This window comes from Episyrphus balteatus, chromosome 3 (assembly GCF_945859705.1).
Source record: "Episyrphus balteatus chromosome 3, idEpiBalt1.1, whole genome shotgun sequence".
NCBI classification, from domain to species: Eukaryota; Metazoa; Arthropoda; class Insecta; order Diptera; family Syrphidae; genus Episyrphus; species Episyrphus balteatus.
The window spans coordinates 85,370,860-85,393,893 of record NC_079136.1 but is presented as its reverse complement, the minus strand read 5'-3'; the positions used below and the strand labels follow the sequence as shown (position 1 = coordinate 85,393,893).

At 31.7% G+C, this 23,034-nt stretch overlaps 1 protein-coding gene across 1 annotated transcript; it reads right to left on the bottom strand.

Moving 5' to 3' along the window:
* Positions 1–837: 837 nt before the first annotated feature.
* On the bottom strand, positions 838–21,790 carry LOC129913850 (muscle-specific protein 20). Its single transcript, XM_055992769.1, has 3 exons — positions 21,633–21,790; positions 1,225–1,545; positions 838–1,164 (listed from the first exon to the last, which is right to left on the bottom strand). The coding sequence occupies exons 1-3, from the start codon at positions 21,636–21,638 to the stop codon at positions 982–984; spliced, it is 510 nt and encodes a 169-aa protein (XP_055848744.1). The 5' UTR covers positions 21,639–21,790; the 3' UTR covers positions 838–981.
* Between the last annotated feature and the right edge of the window lie 1,244 nt (positions 21,791–23,034).

Genomic DNA, 23,034 nt, shown 5'->3' with positions numbered 1-23,034 from the left:
AGAACGGTTTTTTTCGTTTCTGAATATCTCGTACAACATTAAACCGAATTAAATGAAAATTTTTATACAAAAGTGTGTAAGTAAAGATAATATTAAAATTTTAGAAAATTTTCAAAAAAACGCATTTTTGGATTTTTAAAAAATATTTCAAAATTTTTTTTTGAAAAATCAATTTTTGATCAATGAAAAATTTTGAAATTTAGTTCTTATGTGTAAATTAATTATTTCTTCAAAATGGCATACCAACTTTTTTTTGAAAAATGTTAAAAAAATTTTATATATAAAAATTAATTTTTTTAAAAAACGGCTCCTACAATTTTCGAAAAATTTTTTTCTAAAAATACCTTTTTATACAAGAAATAAAATGGCATATTTGTTTTTTTTTTTTTAAGATAATTTAAAACGGAGTTTAATTAATTATAAAAACAGATTTAATTTTTTTATACTACTTATGAAATTTCTTCAAAATATCAAATTTTAAATTTCTTGAATAAATAGCTTTAACATTATAGTTACTTTAAGCATAAGAGCAAGTACGTGCGACCCCAGTCGTGCAATTTATTTTTTGTTCAATTCAAAATGTTTTTAACTTCAATAAAATTCTTATATTCAATGCAAATATTTTTCAGTTGCAGTAAAATTTTTTTTTAATGCAATTTTTTTCAGTAGCAACATACTTTTTTTAATGCAATTTATTTTATTTGCAACAAACATCTTTTTTTTATTTCAAATGAATTTTTTTTTTCAAATGGAAACTTGAACTTGAACACTTGAACAGCTCTGAGCAAATAAAAAAAGGATATAAACATAATTCTTTCCCAAAAACAAAATGAATAATTTTAAATTGTTATTTTTATAATTTTATTAAACTTATTCTTTATGTTTTAACGAATATATAAACAAAAAATAATTCTTTTTATTTACATTTGTATATAAATTTTGGAGTGAGAGGGTGAACAGAAATAGGATTTAAATCAAATTTTACATATGACGTGTGTTGCCGAAACCACCATGTCCCGATTGTGAAGCTCCCTTATTGAAACCCATTTGCAAGTTAAGTTCAGCATTGTGGGCACGCAATTGTTCTTCGGTGAATGTACGTTTGTTTTCATCTGCCATTTTTGGTCCCAAACTTGGTCCATTGTATTCAGGATGTTTTTGGGTCTAAAAAAAATATTCAATAAATATGCAACTGTTTTGGTATTTTATAAATTTTCAACTTACAATACGACCCAAGGAGTACAAGCAAAGAGTTACTTGTGGGATATTTCTGCGTTCGAAAAGATCAGCAGTTTGGAAGATTTCTTCTTCTGGAACTCCGTACTTCTTAATACCAGCTTGGAAACGTTGAATATTTTCCATCAATTGGAAGTTGGTACCACGTTCTTGAATTTTCTTCACAGAGCCAGGAGCTAGTTTGTTGATCAATTTGCACAACCAAATACCATCACGAAGAATATCTTCGTATTGGCCGCTTGGTACTTTTTCGCCAAGAACATCAAAGATCCATTGAAGGACTTCAGCTTCAGTTTCCTTGTTACGTGGCTGTAAGAGAAAAAACAAAGTGATTTAATTATATGGAAAATGGAAACTATTTTAATATTAAAATAATCTTAATATGTGTTTTTTTTTGCGAAAAATTTAAGTCTTCAAAACTATTAATACGATTTTTTTTTGTAAAAAAGCCTTTTATACACCGATAAAAAATTTGATAATAACAGCTATCAAATTAACATTATTCAGTGACAAAAGTCGTCCAACAATTAAAATATCAATTTTGATATTTTATTATATCATTTTGACATTTTTTTAATTTCAGGTGGATAATGAAAATTTCACTTTGACAATTAAAATATCAATGTTGACTAGATTTTACGTTCAAGTTTATTATAATGAAACCTATTTCTTTCTTTTTCTTTTTTATTATTTTTATTAATAAAAGTATTTTCTTTTTTTTTTTCAAAACATTACTGAAAGTGAATAATATTTAAATATGAATTTAATATTTTTCAATAATTTGGAATGAGAAATTGATATGAAAAAATGATAATAAAATATCAAACAAAATTTCCAAAATGTGACATTTAAATATCATTCTGATAATAAAAATATTGTTTTTACATTTTAAATATCATAAAACACATTTTAAAGAGCATTTTTGGCTGATATTTAAAAAATGTTAATTTGATATTTAAAAAAATGTTAAATTGATATTGTTTTTTTTTTCGGTGTACCTAAGCCAAAAATTAAATTTTGAAAAAATTATTTTTGGATTAAAAAAAAAAATTTTAATTTTCGATAACCGTAGGTTGAAATTTTTTGAAATCTTGGTTTAAGATGTTGATTGGTAATTTCTTCAAAATTGCATCCACATTTTATTTAAAATTTCTGAAATTTTAGCAACTTGAACTCTAAGAGCAAGTTCGTGAGACCCAAGTGTTAATTTTATTTGTATTGGTTATGTACCGGTTACAAGATATTGGATGAAATGTACCTCAATCGAGCCCTCCCTTCCTTTCCCTCCAAACAACACGCAATTAAATTGGAACAAATTTAAAAATTAAGAAAACAAAATAAGTACATCGTTCTTGTCAGGAAACTAGTTAAAACTGCCAAAAACTAAAAATTCTTGTATTTTTTTTGCAATTTTTACAATGTTGCTTTCGACACTCGAATCTAAATAAATACTTGATTCGATTGAGGCCTTCCTTCGCGTAATACTGGGCAACATTAACTTATTTTAGAAATTTTCTAAAATACACCAGCCCAAAAAATTAAGGGAACAAGAAATATTTTAGTGATATTCGATAGGCTTTATCTCAGTAAAAAATGATCGCATCATGACAAAACAAGAATCATGCGAAAGCTACATTCTTCTAGCTTTGGGTTTTAATGACAAAATATTTTATTTCTAAAGGTAAAATAAATTAATTGTTGGAACTTTTCAAAAACCAAAATTTTCAAAAATTTTTTTGTTTTTCTTTTCTAATTGATTATTATTATTATTTTTAGAAAGGTTATTTATTTGGCTTCAAGATTCATTTTGTTTCAAACTTTTACCATTTTTTTTTTACACTGCAATACCAGTCATCAAAACAAAACCCATACTTTGGACTTTGACTATCAATATCTTAAAAACGAATAACCTTACAGAAAATTCAAGGATACATTTAAAAACTTCATTCATTTCTCTACAGAAAAATTAAGCTTACTTTGCTAAAAAAAAATGTTTTCTTTCATATTTGAGATCAATTTAGAAATCTATCAAAATAGGCATTTTTACGTTTTTTTTTTTTAGAAAATGTGCCTCTATAACTATGGGTGATAAGATTAAACTGAGGCTTAGTTTATTGAAGCTTAATATACTTGCAATATGCAAAAATTTAGACTTATTCATCAAGCAGTTTTTCTGTTGTGAGGGTTTCAACTTTTGAGATGAAATAAAACACCATATTTTCGCATCTGTAAATGACTTACTTCTAATCACTTTTTTATGAGAAAAATCAAATTGTTTTGAGTTTATTTGAAATTTTGGATAAATCAAAGAAAAACTAAAAGTTTTCAAAAAAAGTTAAATTTTGAAAAAAAAAAAAATGTTCATACTATTTTTGGATATTGTATCGAACCGACATGCAATACAAAAGATTGTAAGCGTATTTGTGAATGTATTTGTATTTGTATTTGTATAGAATAATGTCTGCCATTTTGGTTTGTGTTAATGTTGGTAAATCTACCTCTTTTTGATTGCTTTTAAGTAGTTCAGTTCACAGTTCAGTTCTCTCTATAACCCGGTACAGAACAGTTGTTGTGCATGTCGGTCGAGTATTTATTTCTAAATAAATAATTGTGTAAACGTAGTAAAGTTAATAGAATAAAAGAAGATATAGATTATAATAGAGTAGAGAATATACAATGTGAATTAACGTACAGAATATAAAATATTTGATTAAGAACGTTTAATGTACAGAATTCTTGTTATAAATAAATTTATTACTATAGTCGGGTTTTCTCCATCTTGGTTTCCCGACTCTAAAAGTGTTTGTCTTTTTATTTGTTATTAACGGAAATCTACAGTCCAAAAAATATACATTGGTCCACGTCGAGTCGGATATAGTTAACTCGCGCATAAAACAAATATTCTAAAAAGTAACGATCCTGTATAAAATCCGTTACAGTGGATCGTTACACAAACACAATTCAGTGCACACAAAAAGAAGCAGAGAAAGAAAATAACACATACGTGTGTCATAGTATAGGTTCATGCTAGGTAGCAACCGCTCAGCAGCTACCTCTCGTTTATGCCTTCTGCTCTTTTTACTTCAGTTGATAACCGAACACCAGACAGTGCGGAAGTGAGTAGTTATTTAAAAAAAAAAAAAACAAAACAAACAAAAACTATCAAAAACTTACAAACTATAATAAATAAAACATAGAAATAAAGTGTACAGAAAGTAAAATATAATAAATAAAACATAGAAATAAAGTGTACAGAAAGTAAAAAATATAATAAAAAATATATATATATAAAGTGTACAGAAGAAGCATACAAAGAAGTATAGAAAGTGCGGCAGAAAGCCCAGAAAAGAAATTTACAAACTAAAAATTCAGGTATGTGAAACAATTTTTAAAATTTTTTTATCATTAGTGTTTGCATGCTCAAAGAACATGTTTGAGCGTGCACAGAATATTGTGTTTTTTCTCGGTTGTCGTATGTAGCGGCGTTCTTTTTTTTTCTTTGCCATAATGGCGACGCCACCAACCACCATGGTTGCTATGCATAGTTATATGTCTGCTTGGCTGAAGCGACAGTGCATAGTATACACACCAAGATAAGGGTGTCGGTATATCTTAAACAAAACATTGACAACTGAGAGAATACACACAGAAAGAAAATTTGTACAGACGAGCATGAGTAAGAGCATACATTAAAACACGTATGCACATGCTCATGTGGATAGAAAATAAGAAAGAATAAGAACGGGTTGTTCTCTTAAAAAAGGGCGGTGCCTGTTTCTCTCTCACGTATTTGCAGTGAGGCATGCACGTGTATATGTGGAAGAAGCAGCACAGTGTACAGAACGAAGGTACGAAACTTGAAACGGGCACTGGTTACTAAGAGAGAACACACAGCATGTGAAAAGAAAAATAAATAACAAGCTGCGCAGAACAATTGCGCATATAAAAAAGGGGTATAGATATAAATAGAAAAAATGTAACTACTACTAAGAGAGAACACACAGCATGTGAAAAGAAAAATAAATAACAAGCTGCGCAGAACAATTGCGCATATAAAAAAGGGGTATAGATATAAAAAGAAAAAATGTAGTTACCGTTCGAAAACGAATGTTGACATTAAGCAAAATGTACAGATGCATACAGAAGAAACAAATTGAGATTTTTTCTTTCCGTTTAAACTAAAACTGTAGGGTATTATGTGCGACGCGCTGCTGTATCTTTAATAGGAGCACATGCTATAATTCGAGTTAAGGAATTTGGCAACTGTGAAACTTTAAAGTGCGAATGCGCGGAACACAGTTAAGCTTTATTAGGGTTAAATGCTAATTCAAGTTAATGGATTTAGCAAATATAAGTTTCAGAGTAGGTCTAGCTATATTAATTTCATAGATTTAATTTTTTTTTTTTTTTTGCTACAATTCGAAAATGAATTTAGTAAAATATAAGTTGAATAGATTCAACATGAATACGGGTACAGATGCGCAGAGCGCAATTAGATTTGATTACATTTATTTGCTACAATTCAAAAAAAAAAAAAAAAAAAAAAAAAATTAATTTAGTAAAAATATATATATATTGTAAATAAATAAAGATGCATATGCACACAACGGAGTTAGATTTTGTTAAGGTTGCATACGTGCTTAGAGTTCGAGTTAATGAATTTGGCAAATATAAAACTTTAAGATACAGATTTAACTAAATCAGATTCAATTGTATTAGCGGCTACAATTCAAAAAATGAATTTAATAGAATACATATATACAGTACAGATGCGCAGTCAGATTAAGTTACAAGTTATACGCTATAATTCAAGTTAATGATTTAGCAGTTAAAAAAAAAAAAAAATAGATAAATGAAAGTACAGATGCGCAGGACGCAATTAGAGTTGAATATATTTACATGCTGCTGTTCGAGAATGAAAAACATGGGAAAATTTTTAATAAGGGTGCGTATGCACGCACCGCCGTTAGTTTTTGTTAAGGTTGCGTACGTGCTAAAATTCGAGTTAATGAGTTTGGCAGGTGTGAGACTTTAAAAAACAGGTTTAGGGAGATTAGGTCAATTGTATTTAATCATTGCATTTTAAAATCAAAATATATATTATAAAATAAAAAATACAGATGCGCGGAGCGCAATCAGCTTCAAAAATATTTTGTTACAACGGTATAAAATTATAAAAAAAAGGTGCAGATGCGCAGGACGCAATCCGATGATAGTAAATGTAAAGTATAGACGCGCAAGCCGAAATGAAATTTGAACACATTTACATGCTCAAAAAAAAAAAAAAAATGAAGCCAGCAGTTAAATTTTTTTATAAAAAATATATATGCGCGTAGCGCAGCTAGGTCTTGTTTGAGGTTGCATACGCGCCAGAATTCGAGTTAATGAGTTTGGCGGGTGTGGGACTTCAAAATACAGATTCAGTAAAACTGGATTCAATTGTATTTAATTACTATAATTCAAATGAATTTGGCAGATAAAATTGAATACAGTTACGTAATAAGAAATCATTTTCAAATAAGTATAGATGCTACTATTCAAAAATGAATTTAGCAAGTAGATTTAAGCAAAGAAAATTAAGTATAGATGCTACTATTCGAAAATGAATTTAGCAATTAAAATTTTTTAAACAAGTACAGACGCGCAGCACAGTCAGATTAAAAATGTACTAGTGCTATATTTCAAAACGAATTCAGTAAGACAAAATTGAAGAAAATGTACAGATACGTGCAGTACAGTTAGAAAAACACTTAAATCCATTTAAAAATGGGGAGAAAGAATACAACCAAACAGATTCAAGGTTGAAGACATTTACAAATATGTATGATAGCCGATCGTTAAGATCGTTAAGGTAGTCAGGCACGGGGGAAGAATTTAAAGCCCAAATCTACTCATTAGAAGCTCATACGCCGCGTCGGTACTGTTGTACGGGCGTGCATGGACGATTTGTACTGGCCATATAAGAAGTTCATGCTCGTTCGTATTTACAGTCAGATGTCCTCAACCTCTCTCCAATTGATAACAAGAATGCACGGTTTTAGTTGTCATGTCTCAAAACCTCAGTATTTCAGTATAGTAGTACAGGATCTTGATAGTACAGAAAGTCCTAGTAACAGGTTGCTTGTTCGGGCCACTTAACGTGGATTGTTTATAAAAAAAAAAAAAAAAAAACGTAGGGGAAGACATGACATGGGATATGCATACATATTATCTACAAATCTACAAACACAAATGAGAATTTTTAGTAATTTCTTTTTCTTTTTACCTCGAAATTGTATAGAAATGGCGACGAACAGGGCACGCTCTTCGGCGAATGCCATCAAAAGCGCCAAGCTTTTTGTACAGACGGAGGAATTCCAGTCGCTGACGCTATACCAAGCAAAGCTAAGACTGGCAACCTTGGAGGGTGACTGGGCAAAGTACCAGAATCTGGCCGACGACTCTTTGGACGTAGTCAGCAAGAAAGATCTACCCAAGATTTTGGGCGAAATCGAGGCAGTTCGCAACGACTACTTCACTGCCGGGGCTGCCCTCCAACAAAAAGTACAGGAGTCGATACCATCATCGTCAGTACAGGGGTCAACGTTGTCGGAAGGCGACAACAGACAAATCCAAGTAGAAGTCAATATGCCTTTCCAACAGCACGACTTAAACAACACGTGGGGGAGCTTCGATGGGGCTTACACCAAGTGGATAGGTTTCCACGACAGGTTCAAGGCCGCCATCCACGACAATCCGAAAGTATCTCCAGCATTCAAGTTCCAGTATCTAAAGAACTCACTTGTTGGTCGTGCTGCCCGAGCACTTGGCGAGTGGCAATTGTCTGAGGAAAATTATAACGAAGCCTGGGACCGCCTAAATCAGGTGTACAACAAGAGGTACCTCATAGGCCGCGAGCATCTAAGGCAAATCATCTCGCTTCCCGAAATCAGAGGCCGTCCAAGTGCCAATACGCTCCAAAGAATGGCTGACGCGACACACGAAGCTTTGAGGCAACTAAAAGCACTTGACTTGCCAGTTGAACACTGGGACTTCTTTATAGTCCATTTGCTATGCGAAAAGTTTGACCAGGAGACAGCCAGGCAATGGGAGCTGCAGCGGGAATCAGAGCAGCCAAAATTGTCAACACTATTAGCGTTCATAGATAAACAGGCAGCTGCACTGTGCAGTGTGACAGTGGAACAGCAAGCACGAAATGCCAGCACAAGTTATAAAGAAGAAATGCAAAGGACAGCTAAAGTACAAGACACAAAACCCGCTGTAAGCGGCAGACCCCAGCCACTAAGGAAAGCCTGCGAGGTGTGTGGCTCCTGGCACCCGATCTGGGAGTGCCCAGAATTCGCATCATTATCATTCAGAGGCAAAGGAGACTTCATAGAAAGGCGAGCGCTGTGCCCGAATTGCCTAAAACATGGGCATAAGGAAAATAATTGTTTCATGCGAGGCTGCGCAAGATGTCCAGGGGCACCCAAGCATAACATATTTTTATGCCCAATGAAAGAAGTCCTAAAACCAATGCTTCCATTGATACGCAATGAAGAGGAGAAAGCAGGAACCAGAGGTGCAATGCGCAAAAGGGGGGTCTACAAGGCGAAGAACGAATGACGCCAGAATAAAGGTCTTGGATGCGCTAAAAGATACAAACATACAAACAATCGTATAGGCAACAGAAGGAATAATCGTACAGACAACATCAAAAACAAGAATCGTACAGATAACATCAAAATTAATAATCGTACAGACAATATCAAAATTAATAATCGTACAGGCAACAACATTCGTACAGTCAACATTAAAGACGAGGATCGTATAGACAACATGAGAAACAACAATCAAACAAAAAGAATAAAATATGAAGATGAAAAGTTCGGTACAGATAAAGCATCAAATAAAAGATGCAGCAAAGAAAATGTAGAATGTAAGGTATTTTCAAAGAAATTTCGCTCAATAAATGATGAAAATTATGTGCATGTTGTTCACAATTTAGAAATTAAGACAGATTTTATTCCCACAGCAATGGTAAGAATCGAAGCCGATGGATTTATTTATGGTCCATATAGGGCAATGTTAGACACAGGGGCTCACATCAACCTGATGGTTGACAGGTTGAGAAGAGATTTAAAGGTACAAACGAAACAGGCGTCAGGAAAGCTAGTAGGTATTAACGGTAGTCCATTTACAATAACACGACAAGCCATGGTCAAGATATTACCGTGGTACAGTACAGACTCTTTCAAAAGCCACGAAAGCGAATCATTTTGGTTTCTTCCAGAAGAAAGTCAATGGAATCCCATTCTACCTACACGTACGACAGAGGCTGTTGAAGTAGGCAACATAGACCCACATAAATATGCAGATCCAGAATATTATAAGTCAAGGCAAATAGAGATTTTGTTGGGAGTAGATTTTTTCGCAAAATCCATAAAATCAGTATTTAAGAAAAATGAAGATGGTACAGTTTTATTAGAGACGACGCTAGGTTTAGTAGTACTAGGCTCAAATCTGTTCAGGTACAATGATCAAGTAAATGTTTGTTCAACTGTAGAATATTCAGAAAGCGACCAGTTAGATAATCTTCTAAAGAGACTCTGGGAAATGGATGAAATCAAGTCATGTTCTCAGAGAACAGAAGAAGAAGAATTGGTAGAACAACACTTCCAACAAAACCACTATCGTGACAAAGATGGTGTATTTGTGGTAAAGATGCCACTCAAAGAAGAGTTTAAAGATATAGGCAGCTCACGAGAGACAGCTTTGCGTAGGTTCACATATCTAGAAAGAAGATTAGAGAAAAATGAGCAGATGAAAAATGCTTACGTCCAGAAAATGAGAGAAAGTATCCAACTAGGTCATGTACAGGTAGCTAATAGAAGCCCTAGAGCTAGCAGTATAGTCTATTATATACCACATCATTGTATAGAAAAGAAATTCCGTATAGTATATGATGCAAGCTGTCGCACGAATAAAGGTATATCATTGAATGAAATACAAATGTTAGGTGAGAAACTGCAAAGGGACTTGCATGAGATAATCATGCGCTTCAGAAGACATCGTATAGCAATTTGCGCTGACATTAAGAAGATGTTCAATCAAGTCAGGCTTAACAAAGAACAATGGGATCTACAACGCATATTTTGGAGAGAAAACAGGTATGAACAACTCAAAGAATACTGGTTAACAGTCGTCACATTTGGTCTGACTTCGTCAGCACACCTGGCAGTGCGTTCAGTACTACAAGCAGCCAAAGAAGCTCAACACAACTACCCAGAAGCAGCCAACGCAATTAAGAATGACTTTTATATAGACGATTGTGCCACTGGTGAAACCGACGATAAGAAAGCCATTCAGTTAGCAAAGGAGATGTATGAAATATTAAAGGGAGCTGGTTTCGAATTATGTCAGTGGAAATCAAACTCCAAGAGATTCATGGAAGAACTTCACGCTGGCACAGTTGACCCCACCATGGTGTTTTCGGGGGAAGAGAAATCATCCATTTTAGGCCTTAAATGGCTAATTGTTTCAGATCAATTCACTTATGAGGTGAAAACACCACGTCTAGTAGGGACTCTCACCAAAAGAAAAGTAGTAAGCTGCGTAGCACAGCTCTATGACCCAAACGGCTATATTTCCCCAGTCACAGTAATAGGGAAAATAATCATTCAAGACATTTGGAGATTAGGTACAGGGTGGGACGAAAGAGTCTCGTCAGGTATAGAAGAAAGATGGAAAGAGTACTGGAATGGGATAATGGGCCTAGAGAATTTTCGTATAGACAGATGGTTAGGCACCACTGGTGCATCAGGTATACAACTTCATGGTTTTTCAGATGCCTCAAGTGCAGCCTACGGTGCAGTTATTTACGTTCGTACAGAAAACACAAATGGCACAGGTAAAGGGAGGTTACTCATATCAAAGACGTGTTTAGCCCCATTAAGGACCATCACGATTCCCAGGTTAGAGCTAGCAGCTGCAGAGTTGCTATCAAGGTTGTTAGTAGAAGTAAGAAATTCCATGGAATGGATAGATACGCCATGCTTTCTATGGTCAGACTCGTCAGTTGTACTGCACTGGATAAGGAAGCTTCCATGCGACCTAAAAACTTATGTTGCCAATCGTGTCTCGTCCATACAGTCGAACACACAGGCTAAATGCTGGCACTATGTCAATACAAAAGAAAACCCAGCTGATTTACTGAGTAGAGGTGTACAGACGTCTGCGTTAGCAGACAATAAACTATGGTTGGAAGGGCCCAAGTGGCTCCAACAACCACGTACAGATTGGCCTGAAACAGGTCTTGGTAAAGAATGGCCAGAGACAGGCCTAAGTACAGGTTGGCCGGATGGAGGCCTTAGTACAGATACATCAATAGAAGTACAGAGAGAGTTTAAAGTTTGTATAGTAGTAAAATTGAAACCACAATTATGCATAGGTTTAAAGAAAAAGGGTTACAATGTTCCACTTTTTGAATATACAGATAAGTTAGAAAGGTTAGTCAACATAGTTAGCTATATGATTCGTTTCATAGATAATTGGTCCAAAAAGCCAACCTTTAAAATTAGAGTACAGAGACGCAAAAGCAAAGTACAGGTGCCAACCTTGGCAGAAAGAGCAAGAGCAATGGCATATCTCTTGCGCAAGTCACAGGAAGAACGCTATGGTAAGGAGATAACATGGCTGAAGAAGAGGAAAGGTCTCCCAGAAGGAAGTGATCTGGGACCGCTCAATCCACTTCTAGATGCACAGAACATACTTAGAGTAGGTGGTAGATTAGACAGAAGCAGCAACTCATACGAGATGAATCATCCTGCAATCGTTCCCAATGGATCAAGGCTAGCATGGTTAATTGTAAATCACGCACACCACAACACAAAACATGGTGCAGTACAGGTTATGATGCAATTTGTAAGAGAGAAATACTGGATCCCGAAACTAAGGAGTGAACTAAGGGGCTATTTGCACAAATGTGTCGTATGTGCAAGGTACAGTTGCAAACTGGGGCAACAGTTGATGTCCGAGCTACCAGCAGATAGAGTACAAATAGGCAAGCCGTTCGTCCATTGTGGTGTAGACTACGCAGGACCCTTTGAGATCAAGATGTTAGACAAAAAGGGCGAGCAGATAACACGAAGCAAGTGCTGGGTGGCAATTTTTGTATGTCTCAAAACAAGAGCTGTGCATATAGATCTCGTCACAGATCTAACCTCGCTATCATTTATAGCATGCTATGAACGTTTTATAGCCAGAAGAGGCAGATGTGAAAGGATGTATAGTGACAACGGCACAACCTTTGTAGGTACCAACAACGAACTAAAAAGAGCTATAGATAAATGGACAGGAGATGCAACAATATCGCATCTAAACAGCAAACACACTGAATGGCATTTCATGACGCCAGCCGCTCCTCATCAAGGCGGTATTTACGAAGCAGCCGTAAAGTCCATGAAGTATCATCTAAAGAGAGTCGTTGGGCTAAAGAAACTGTCCTATGAGCAAATGTCGACTCTATTGACACAAATCGAAGCCATACTCAACTCGAGGCCAATCCATCCACTGAGCGATGACCCTTCAGATGTACAGGCTCTTACACCTGCCCACTTTCTCGTAGGTGAGCCAACCATATTACCGATTCCATTTGATGTCAGCGACCAGCCAGGTACCGCAGGAGTTAGACTCTGGAAGGAGCGCCAGATGATGCTCAAGCATTTCTGGAATAGATGGAGCACCGAATATCTCGTCACTCTCCAACAGCGTAAGAAATGGCGTAGAGAAAGAGAGAAGCTCCGCATTGGGCAACTGGTGACCATAGCTAGCGAAAACTTTCCACCAGCGCACTGGGCGTTAGGCAGAATCCATGAGCTCATAACTAGCAAGGACGGATTGGTAAGATCTGTAGTTGTGCAGACGGAAACAGGTAAGCTTAGCCGACCAGTACAAAAAATTTGTGTAATTCCAATAGAATCAGAAAAACTTTTAAGTAATGATATAAACATGTTGTAAAGATAAAAAGTACAGCAAAATTAAAATAAAAACACTATGTAATAGCATATGTACAGAATAAGTTTGAAATGTATGTAAACGTAAAGAGATAAGCACGTTGTAAAGAGTAAGGTATAACGAAATTAAAATAAAATACTGCGTAATAACACATGTACACAATAATGTTGAAATATATGTAAAGATTGAGTTAAGATACTTTGAAGGTCAGAATAAATGTAAAAGTTAATTGTAAGGAAATGAAAGCATTATGTATACTAACCAATGTAATCTATATTTTTTATCAAATTTAATTCAAACGAAACAATAGATGAATAACAAAAATAATAATAATAACAATGTAAAAGAAATAATATATAAATAAGAACAGACTAAAACTATATAAATTATGTACAATTCAAAAGGAAAAATGATAAATGTTTAACTTTAGAGGATAATATAAAAATTGTTAATTTTTGCTGGCACTGTATCGAACCGACATGCAATACAAAAGATTGTAAGCGTATTTGTGAATGTATTTGTATTTGTATTTGTATAGAATAATGTCTGCCATTTTGGTTTGTGTTAATGTTGGTAAATCTACCTCTTTTTGATTGCTTTTAAGTAGTTCAGTTCACAGTTCAGTTCTCTCTATAACCCGGTACAGAACAGTTGTTGTGCATGTCGGTCGAGTATTTATTTCTAAATAAATAATTGTGTAAACGTAGTAAAGTTAATAGAATAAAAGAAGATATAGATTATAATAGAGTAGAGAATATACAATGTGAATTAACGTACAGAATATAAAATATTTGATTAAGAACGTTTAATGTACAGAATTCTTGTTATAAATAAATTTATTACTATAGTCGGGTTTTCTCCATCTTGGTTTCCCGACTCTAAAAGTGTTTGTCTTTTTATTTGTTATTAACGGAAATCTACAGTCCAAAAAATATACAGATATTTTTCCTAATTTTAAAATTTTTTGATTTTATCTAAAATTCAAACGATATTTATTAAAAAATGTTCAAATAAATAGATACATTTTTACTTGATACTTTTTTTAATTTTTTCTTTTGGAACCCATTATTTATATAAGCAAACACATTCAAATAGACTTCCTATACGTATTTAATAAAATTTCCATTACCATGACATGACCCAAAATTGGCAAACAATTTGTTGAAAATTATATACAAAATGTAAGAAAAAAACATAAACAATATAATGTATTTGCAAACAAAATTATAAAAAAAAAAACAATAAAAAAATACCCAATTAAAATAAGCTTCCGCTAAAACTGAAAATTCCAGCAAATTAATAAATTTTTGAAAAAAAAAAAAATAAAAATAAAAAAAATATACACATTTTGTTGACGTAACCTCACCATTCTCAGCCAGCCAGCGAATTGAATATATTTTTTCGCAATAATTTTTTGATAATTACCCACATTTGCATAGCCCTGCTTGCGTGCGATCGATGTGTTGCTAAAGCTGATACCCACCCATCTCCACCCACATAGTGGCAAAAATAAAACAAACAAAATAAAAAAAAAAAAATTAACAAAATTCATTAACCAAGGCCTTCAATAAAAGTGATATCACTTTGGCACTCATCCAAAATAAAAATATACACCATCTCTCTGAGAATAACGAGAAGGGTGAGCAAGGGTATAAGTTAAACCAGCACCAAAATTCTTCCGAACGGATCACATTATTGTTTGACAATTTGGTGGTGGAGCCTGAGGGAATGGTTAGTCGATAACACTTGACTTCCTCTCTCTCTTTTCGTCCTCCACTTTAGTCTCTATTTTCTAGGACAATCGGCGGGCGGTTAGGCTGGTGGCGCGGCACACCGACACGAGCCATGCCGTCAGATTTTAATTCAAACATAAATGCATACATTCCGCTGTGAGTTTTTGGATGACTGCCCAACTATTAATGCTCAATGTGAAATTTAATTTTCCAATAAATTTCGTTTTTGCTCTATATTCAGAGGCATTCAATTAAAAAAGAAGAGGAAAACAAAAAAAAAAACAAACAAATAAAAAAAAAAAACAAAATTTCCACTGTCCGATTCGGATTGCCCTTCGAAGCCGGACGTGTTTTTTGTTTGGACTGTGTTTTGGTTTTGGATTATTGTTCAAGGCACAACAAAGCATATAGAATAATTCAAGGGCGACATATACAAAAGGGTGTCCTTCTCGGGAAAAACAAATGTTCCATTAGATTGCCAATTGAAGCAGGACGTGTGATGGGGCGTGGGAGGAGTGGTTTGTTGGTCATGTTCAATGTTCTAGTTAATTTTAGAATATAAAAACAAAAAGATTCAAATTGACATTGATATAAGGCGATACGTATGGTGAGCATTAATTGCTATACAAAATAAATTGATGTCGCCTACAGTGAGGGATTTGTAATTGGGTTTCGTTTGGCTTATTTTTTTTTTTTTTTTTTCAAAAAAAATTTGTAGTGGTTAGAAGAGATTTGAGATTTTTTTACTATATTGGAGAAGAAATGAAAAAAAGTTAATCTGTCTCTTTGACAGTATTGTTTTTTCTTAACACTAGCTACCCAATCGTTTAGGGATATTTTCAATTGGATATGGTTATTGGGTTTATTTTTTGATGAAAATGAAATCTCTTAAGATTTTTGGACATGTTTGAAATATCCAATTTTATTTCGATTTTATTGAGGAATTTCATGGAAAAGATGCACCATAGAAGTGACGTAGCTAGTTTTTTAATCTATAGGCAGCGTTTTAGTCTATAACTGAAATTGCTTATCTTAAGGGAAAAGCTTTTAAAAAAGCTTCCTAGGAAGTTTTTAAGGGATTACAAAAAAATTCTAAATATTGTGATTTTTGATTTTTCCATTGACACAATTTTTCAAAAGTCCGATTTAATTTGAGGATATTCGGATGATCTTGATACATATTTAGAAAGGATATATTTACAGGATATATGTACAATCACTAAAATTGTTTGAAATTTGACGATGCTAGAATTTTTGCAATGGCTGAAGGAGGAAGTAAGAAACAAAAAAAAAACAAATTTTTAAAAATTCATTAAACTGATTAAAATTTAATTTTGAAAAAAAAAAAAATACATACCTAATCCAAAAGTTTAACTTTTTAATTTTTTTGTTTTGTAATTTATTGAGGCTATAAAAATCTTGTGTGAAAATTTCTTTTGAGTTTTAACAAAAAAGTTCAAAAATAAAAAAATCTGAGTTAAAAAATGCTCATGGAAAAAATTCACACTGTTCACAAACAGAAAGACTACAAATATTTTTATTACTTTTTTTTTTTTCATCAAGACTAAAACTCTTTTAGTAAATTATAATGCAAATACCGTTATTATTTGGTACTAAAAATAAAATGCCAATGAAAAATTTGAAGTAGACCATTTACCTATACCTACCAATAGACATAAAAACAAAATTTAAAAATTTGAGTATTTTACTTGAAAAGTGAGCTTAAGTTAAGCCTGACACAATTCTAAGAAGGTACGACGTTTGGCTACCGGTAATACCTACGAGCTTTGAAAAATTAAAAAAATTACACAAATTACTTTTTTAAAAAGCTTTTATTTTTTTTGATTTAAAAATCTATTGATTTTGTGGATTCTTCAAGGTTCAAAAAAAAAAAAAAATAAAATGCACGACTGGGTCACACGAACTTGCTCTTAGAGTTCAAGTTGCTTAAATTTTTAAGACATTTTATATAAAAATTTGGGAAATATAGGTATATTTAAAAAAAATTTAAAAAAAATAAAATTCGTTTTTTAAAAAAATTAAACAACATCTGAAATCAAATTCCCACAAAACAAGTATGCAGTTTTGATTGATATATGCATTTTTAGAAAAAAAAAAATTTTCAAAATCGTTAGAGCCGTTTTTTAAAAAACTAATTATTTATAAATAATTTTTTGGAAAAAAAGTTTTAAAATATAATTGGTATACTATTTTGTTGAAATCACTAATCAACATCGAAAAACGAAATTTCAAAAAAATTCAATGTCACGTTTTCGAAAATTTGATTTTTCAAAAAAAATATTTTCAAAATTTTCTTAAAAATCCAAAAAATATTTTTTTTCAAATTTTATTTGTAGTTTATATTAAAATTAAAAAAAATGCTTCTTCACTTTTTTTTTTTTGTACGAATGCATAACTTGATTATAGTACCTATATCGCAAGTAAAAATAAGCATGGCGCAGGGTGTTTTTAATTTTTTTTTTACTCTTCAAAAGCTGTTGTTGTGAAAAATGCGCTCTCTTTTAAAGTTATATGTATAAAAAAAAGCAGATATAGATCTGTGTTAAAGTTCTGTGTTAAAATCACTTAACTAATAATATGCAATTCACTTTAACTACATACTTCACATTGACAAAGAGGTCCTCAGATTTTTTTCATGTGAAAACATAAACGAATTTTCATTAAAAAAAACTTACATAGGAATAATGTATATGTATCGTAATAATATTGTTTTTCATACAGTTTCATGCAATAATATTTTTTTTACAAAGATACATAAATGTTCACGTAATTAATTCATTTTGAAACCGACATATTAATTCTGTGAAAACTTTATCATTTTATATTAATTAATTTTGCTTTTGCTTCTGCTTCCTAGGTAATTTAGTTTTAATTAAGAAAACACTAACATACAAACAGTGTTATATATAAAATGTCAACTAAAAGGCTTTCAAGAAGAAAATATGATTTATTAATCTGAAAAATTTTGCCTTTATTGTTTCTGTTAGAAATGAAAATTCATGACAAAGACAAAAATCATATCTCTTCGTATAGTCATTCAATAGAGGGTAAAAAATAGTTTAAATCCTCATTACATTAAATGCTGAGTGCAAAGTTTAAAGGTTGAAAGTCAATGGATTTCGCTGAATAAAAAAACACCCAGGACATTTTCTTCTTTTTTTAATGTATCTATTGCATTCTAAATTTATACTATTTGTGATTTGTTCTATTTGCACCCACATATGCTTTTATTCTCTATTAAAAAGACATTGGAGTACTTAGAAAAAGGGCTACTTGATTTTTTTATCTTCTCTATCACTTAATAGTCCAGTCAATTTAGACATTGGAGGTTACATAAATTCCCAGTAAGCTGAAAATTAGTAGGATTGTTGCAAAAACCATCATAAATGAAATCTAGAAAGTCCTCATCTATCCGAGACCTGGAAAAAAATTTACTTGGGTCAAAGGTTACAAAAACGGGATTTTCACGATTTTCAGCAAAACGGTAAGTCTTATCAAAAAATGTTCAATGCAAAAATTGTAGACCAGATTATTATCTATAAAATGTTTCATAACACTTTTTTTCCTCAGACCCACCGTTTTTGAGATATAGGTATCGATTCAAAAAGTTAAAGTTGAGTTGTAATTTACTTGGGTCAAAGGTTACAAAAACGGGATTTTCATGATTTTCATCAAAACGGTAAGTCTTATCAAAAAATTTTCAACGCGAAAATTGTAGACCAGATTATTATCTATAAGATGTTTCATAACACTTTTTTTCCTCAGACCCACCGTTTTTGAGATATAGGTATCGATTCAAAAAGTTAAAGTTGAGTTGTAATCGTCATAATCGTAATCGTCTATTCTAAAAAAAAAAAAATTCCCAACTGAAAACTTCCTGAAATTTCATTATCGTTAAACTTAAAGAGACTGAGATCTCGGGAGCTTTTCAGTTGGAATTCCTTCTCAAGAAAACATTTTAATTTACCAATTTTCAGTTTTCTGGGAATTTATGTAACCTCACCCCCTTTTTTAGTCTAATTTGAAAAAAAAACGTAAAAAAATTTTAAAAAAGGAGCAAAAAGCTTTGTTTTCATTACATTGAAACTTTGTAAGTTTAACTTTAAAACTTATATCTTGGTTAGTTGTTATATTTACTATTTATATACTTTGTAAATAAAAAAATAAAATTTCTGAATAATTTATTTTCTAGAATAAATTAACCTAATGAACCTAAATAAAAGCCCTTCACTGTAAAATAAAAAACATCTGCAACGTAAATAAACCAAACACGTGCCATATGATTTCTGTATGCTTTGTCAGCATTTACGCAAAAATCCTTAAGTCGTGAAAACCACCAGGGAGTAAACAAAGTCCATTTACCTTGATAAAGATTTTGGTGGATATGGTCTGGTCGTTCGTAAACTTTGCACTGCAGTGGTAAGATTTTAGAAAAATCTGTAAATCGTTCTCTTGTTATAAAAAAAAATTATTTCAATGCCAACCTTTTGACATTTATTCAGCAAAAAAAAAATTAAAGTCCTTTTTGAACATATTTCTGCGAATAGAGAGAAATAAGCTAGAACAAAAAAGAACCTGTCCTATGACATTTATTTTAAATTGTTTCAGACAGGTTGTTTTCAAAGTTAAAAATATATTTTGATAATTTCACCCTTAGCAGTGAACATTTAAAGAGGTAATTTAATGTTTGTCACTTTTTCAATTTTTCATTAAAACAAAAAACATTGTCATGAGAGTCAGGATTTTATTTTTAAATTTTATTATATTTGTAGCAGATGCACAAAGGCATCAAACTGGGTTAAAATGTTTTTGTTTTTGTTCTGCTTTACAAAATTTGTTTATTTATTAATTTGGTGTGTTGGCAAGAAGATTGTACACAAATCAATTTTTTGGTTCACATGTCTATAACATTGGTCTACAAAATTAAACTTTTTTTTGGTATTTAGAATCAAAATATACTTTTCTGAAGGTTTTAAAGGTGTTGAACTCGAATCCGAAGTCAGATAAATTCTATTAGTTTCCGTTTTCGAAATATTACCTACCGTTAGAAAATGCAAAACAACATTTTTTTATAACAGTGCTATATAAAAAAACACAGGCTTGTAGAATATTTTTGACTTCGGGTTCGAGTTAAGCACCCTTAAAACCATTAGAAAAGTGTATTTTGGTTCTTGGTGCAAAAATCTCGTTGACCAGTAACTTAAACTTAAGGTTACCTAAATAATGTTAGTATTTGGCTTAAATATTTCTGACAATAAAAGTAATACCTATCGCAAATATTTAAACAGTTTTTGAAAGATATAGAACAGTTCTTGTGGGAAAATTATGTTAAAATAAATAACCACACATCAAAGCATATGTTCCAAAAAAGTCAAAATACCATTTTTTGCATTTTCTAGCGGATTTATTTTAAAAACGAAAACTAATGAAAGTTTTCTGACTTCAGAATCATGTTCAGCACTCTTAAAAGTATATTTTGGTTGAAATTATATTACTTTATCTTTCTTATAACATAAAAAATAATTCAAAAACCTTTCAAGCCGATTTTTCTTGAATTATTTCTCATCAAACATCGAATTGAACGGTTTTGACTTTTTAACGTCCATATCTCTTCTTGTTTATTTTTTACATTTTTTGTTTAGATGTGTGACTTTCATATATTTATAATATCTATCGATTACAATATCAATCATGTTTCTATCACTTTTTGTTTCGAAAATAGCTTTTTTGCGCTTTTTTTTTAAATTCACGTTTTTTTAAATTTCAAATTTAAAAAGCCTGAATATTCAAACTTTAAAATTAAATTTCCTCTCACATAATATTTTTTTACGCCTCTAAAACCTACTTTTATAAAAGCAGGTCCCGTAGTCGAAAAAATCAAAAAATGAATTTTAAAGGCAGGGTTGCCACGTGGAATGTTACGAAATACTGTTATTAGAATTATTTTATTAGAAAATTATTCACTGGATGGAAACCGGCCTTCAAATTTGCATTTTTTTCCATTTATTTTTGTACATAAAGACTTCTTTTATACATAAAAATCAGGGTGTTTCCAATACTTCATATTAGAATTTTATATAAAATAATTTTCCAAATGTATTTACTATTTTTTATGTAAAAAAGGCTAAGTACATTGAAAGATGAATCCAATTGATTTTTGAAAAATAAAAAAATTATTTTCATTTCTGCTGGTATTAATCTTGACCATAATATTATTTTTAAATCTTCATTTAACATTGCAGATTTATTTCTAGAAATTTTAATATCAATTTGCAAACCCAATTCAATGTCGGTATTGCACCCAGCCTCAAGTGGTTGACGCAGCATTATTTTTAGATTTGATGATGCATTTTTTTTTTAAACACAAAATGCAATACTAATGTTTGTCAATTAATTTAATTTTCATTTTTCGAAAAAAATTAATGTGTAATCAACTGTTTGTTGATGTCATGTTCACATAATTAGTTTGAACATTTTTGAAAAATGCAAAAATCTCAAGAGGTATTCAATTTAAATATTTCAATTTTTCAATTCACTTTCAACACATTAATTTTAATTTATTTTTGAGACACAATTTTTTTTTTTTTTAATATGCAATTAAATTTATATGATTTTTATAATAGTCTTTTGTATTTTTGAGTGACTTACAGCCATTGTTTTGTACTTTTCTAAAGTAGACTATTTCAATTGAAAAAATTCAAATATTTCGTCTGACGCGGCCGACAACGACAGAGTATTATACTTTTTGTTTAAGAAAAACCAAAATGTCTTGTACGATCGAAATCAGAATTTCTACTGAGGAAAATTAAGTCTTTTGGTTTTCCATGTTCATTATTTCAAAATAAATATTAAGTTAATTTTATAAAAAGGAAACTGTGGGGTGTGGGGGGAATCAGTTTTTCCATCCATTCAAGTTCAATTCGAATACCGCGAAGGCAATTTTAGTGAGATTTTGCGCAAAAAAAATAAAATACATTTTGTATATTTTCATTGAAAATGTATCTATGATCACAAACGAGCCGCAAAATAAATAATAATATCGTGAACACAAATAATATTTTATTAATAAAATTATTTTTATTTTTATTTTTGCTTTTTACAAATAGATATGCGGTCACTTGGAAATTATTAGAAAGTGATTATTGTTACATGTAGTTAGTAAATATAAAGTCAAGATTTATTTATAGTCTACCGAAAAGTGGGAGAAAAAAGGACATCATTTCACTATTTTATATTTTTTTTTTTAAAGTTAAGCATAGTTAAATAATATGTAATTAAAAAATGCTTGTATAGTCTTCACACTAATTTTCAGTATTTTTAACTAACTAATATAAATTTAGAACTCACACCAATTGGCTGCGATTTTAATTCTTGCAGAACATAATATGTAGATTACAAAATGAATCGGTGATTGTTAAAACAACATAAGTGACACATTTTTTGAAACCACTTTTATAACTGTTTTGCATTGCTTATTGGTAGAACTAGCGTTGAGAGCAAAACCAACATGATTTGATCAGGGGCGTACACTCCCTTGGGGCAAGCGGGGCGACGCCCCGGGGCCCCCGACCGACCTCAGGGCCCCTACTGGAGACAATGCAGAGAAGGAAACTTTTAGCATAAATTGAGTTACGAAGTAAATTGAAATGTATTTGAATCACTTCGGATACAAGGGAGACAAATTATGTCATTCAGTGTAATGTATAATGCATTGGTAGCCACACAATATATATTGATCTGATAAAAAGGTTACCCCAGGGGCCCCAAGAAAAATTATAATTTTATCTAAAGGTCCAAAAAAATATTACTTGAAAAATCTTTGCAACCACAAATAATACATTAATGGCCCCAAAAAAGCAAAAAACAACTTCAAGTCAGGGCCCTGCAGAGGCCCCAAATGCTTTTAGTTTTTTTTAAATTTAAATTACATTTGTTGATGGATTACTAAATATTACTTTAGGAGCCCCAAAAGATATGACTTCGGGGATCCAAAAATATTATATGAAGGGTCCCAAGAAATAATTTTTCAGGAACCCCTTTAGTTGAGAGG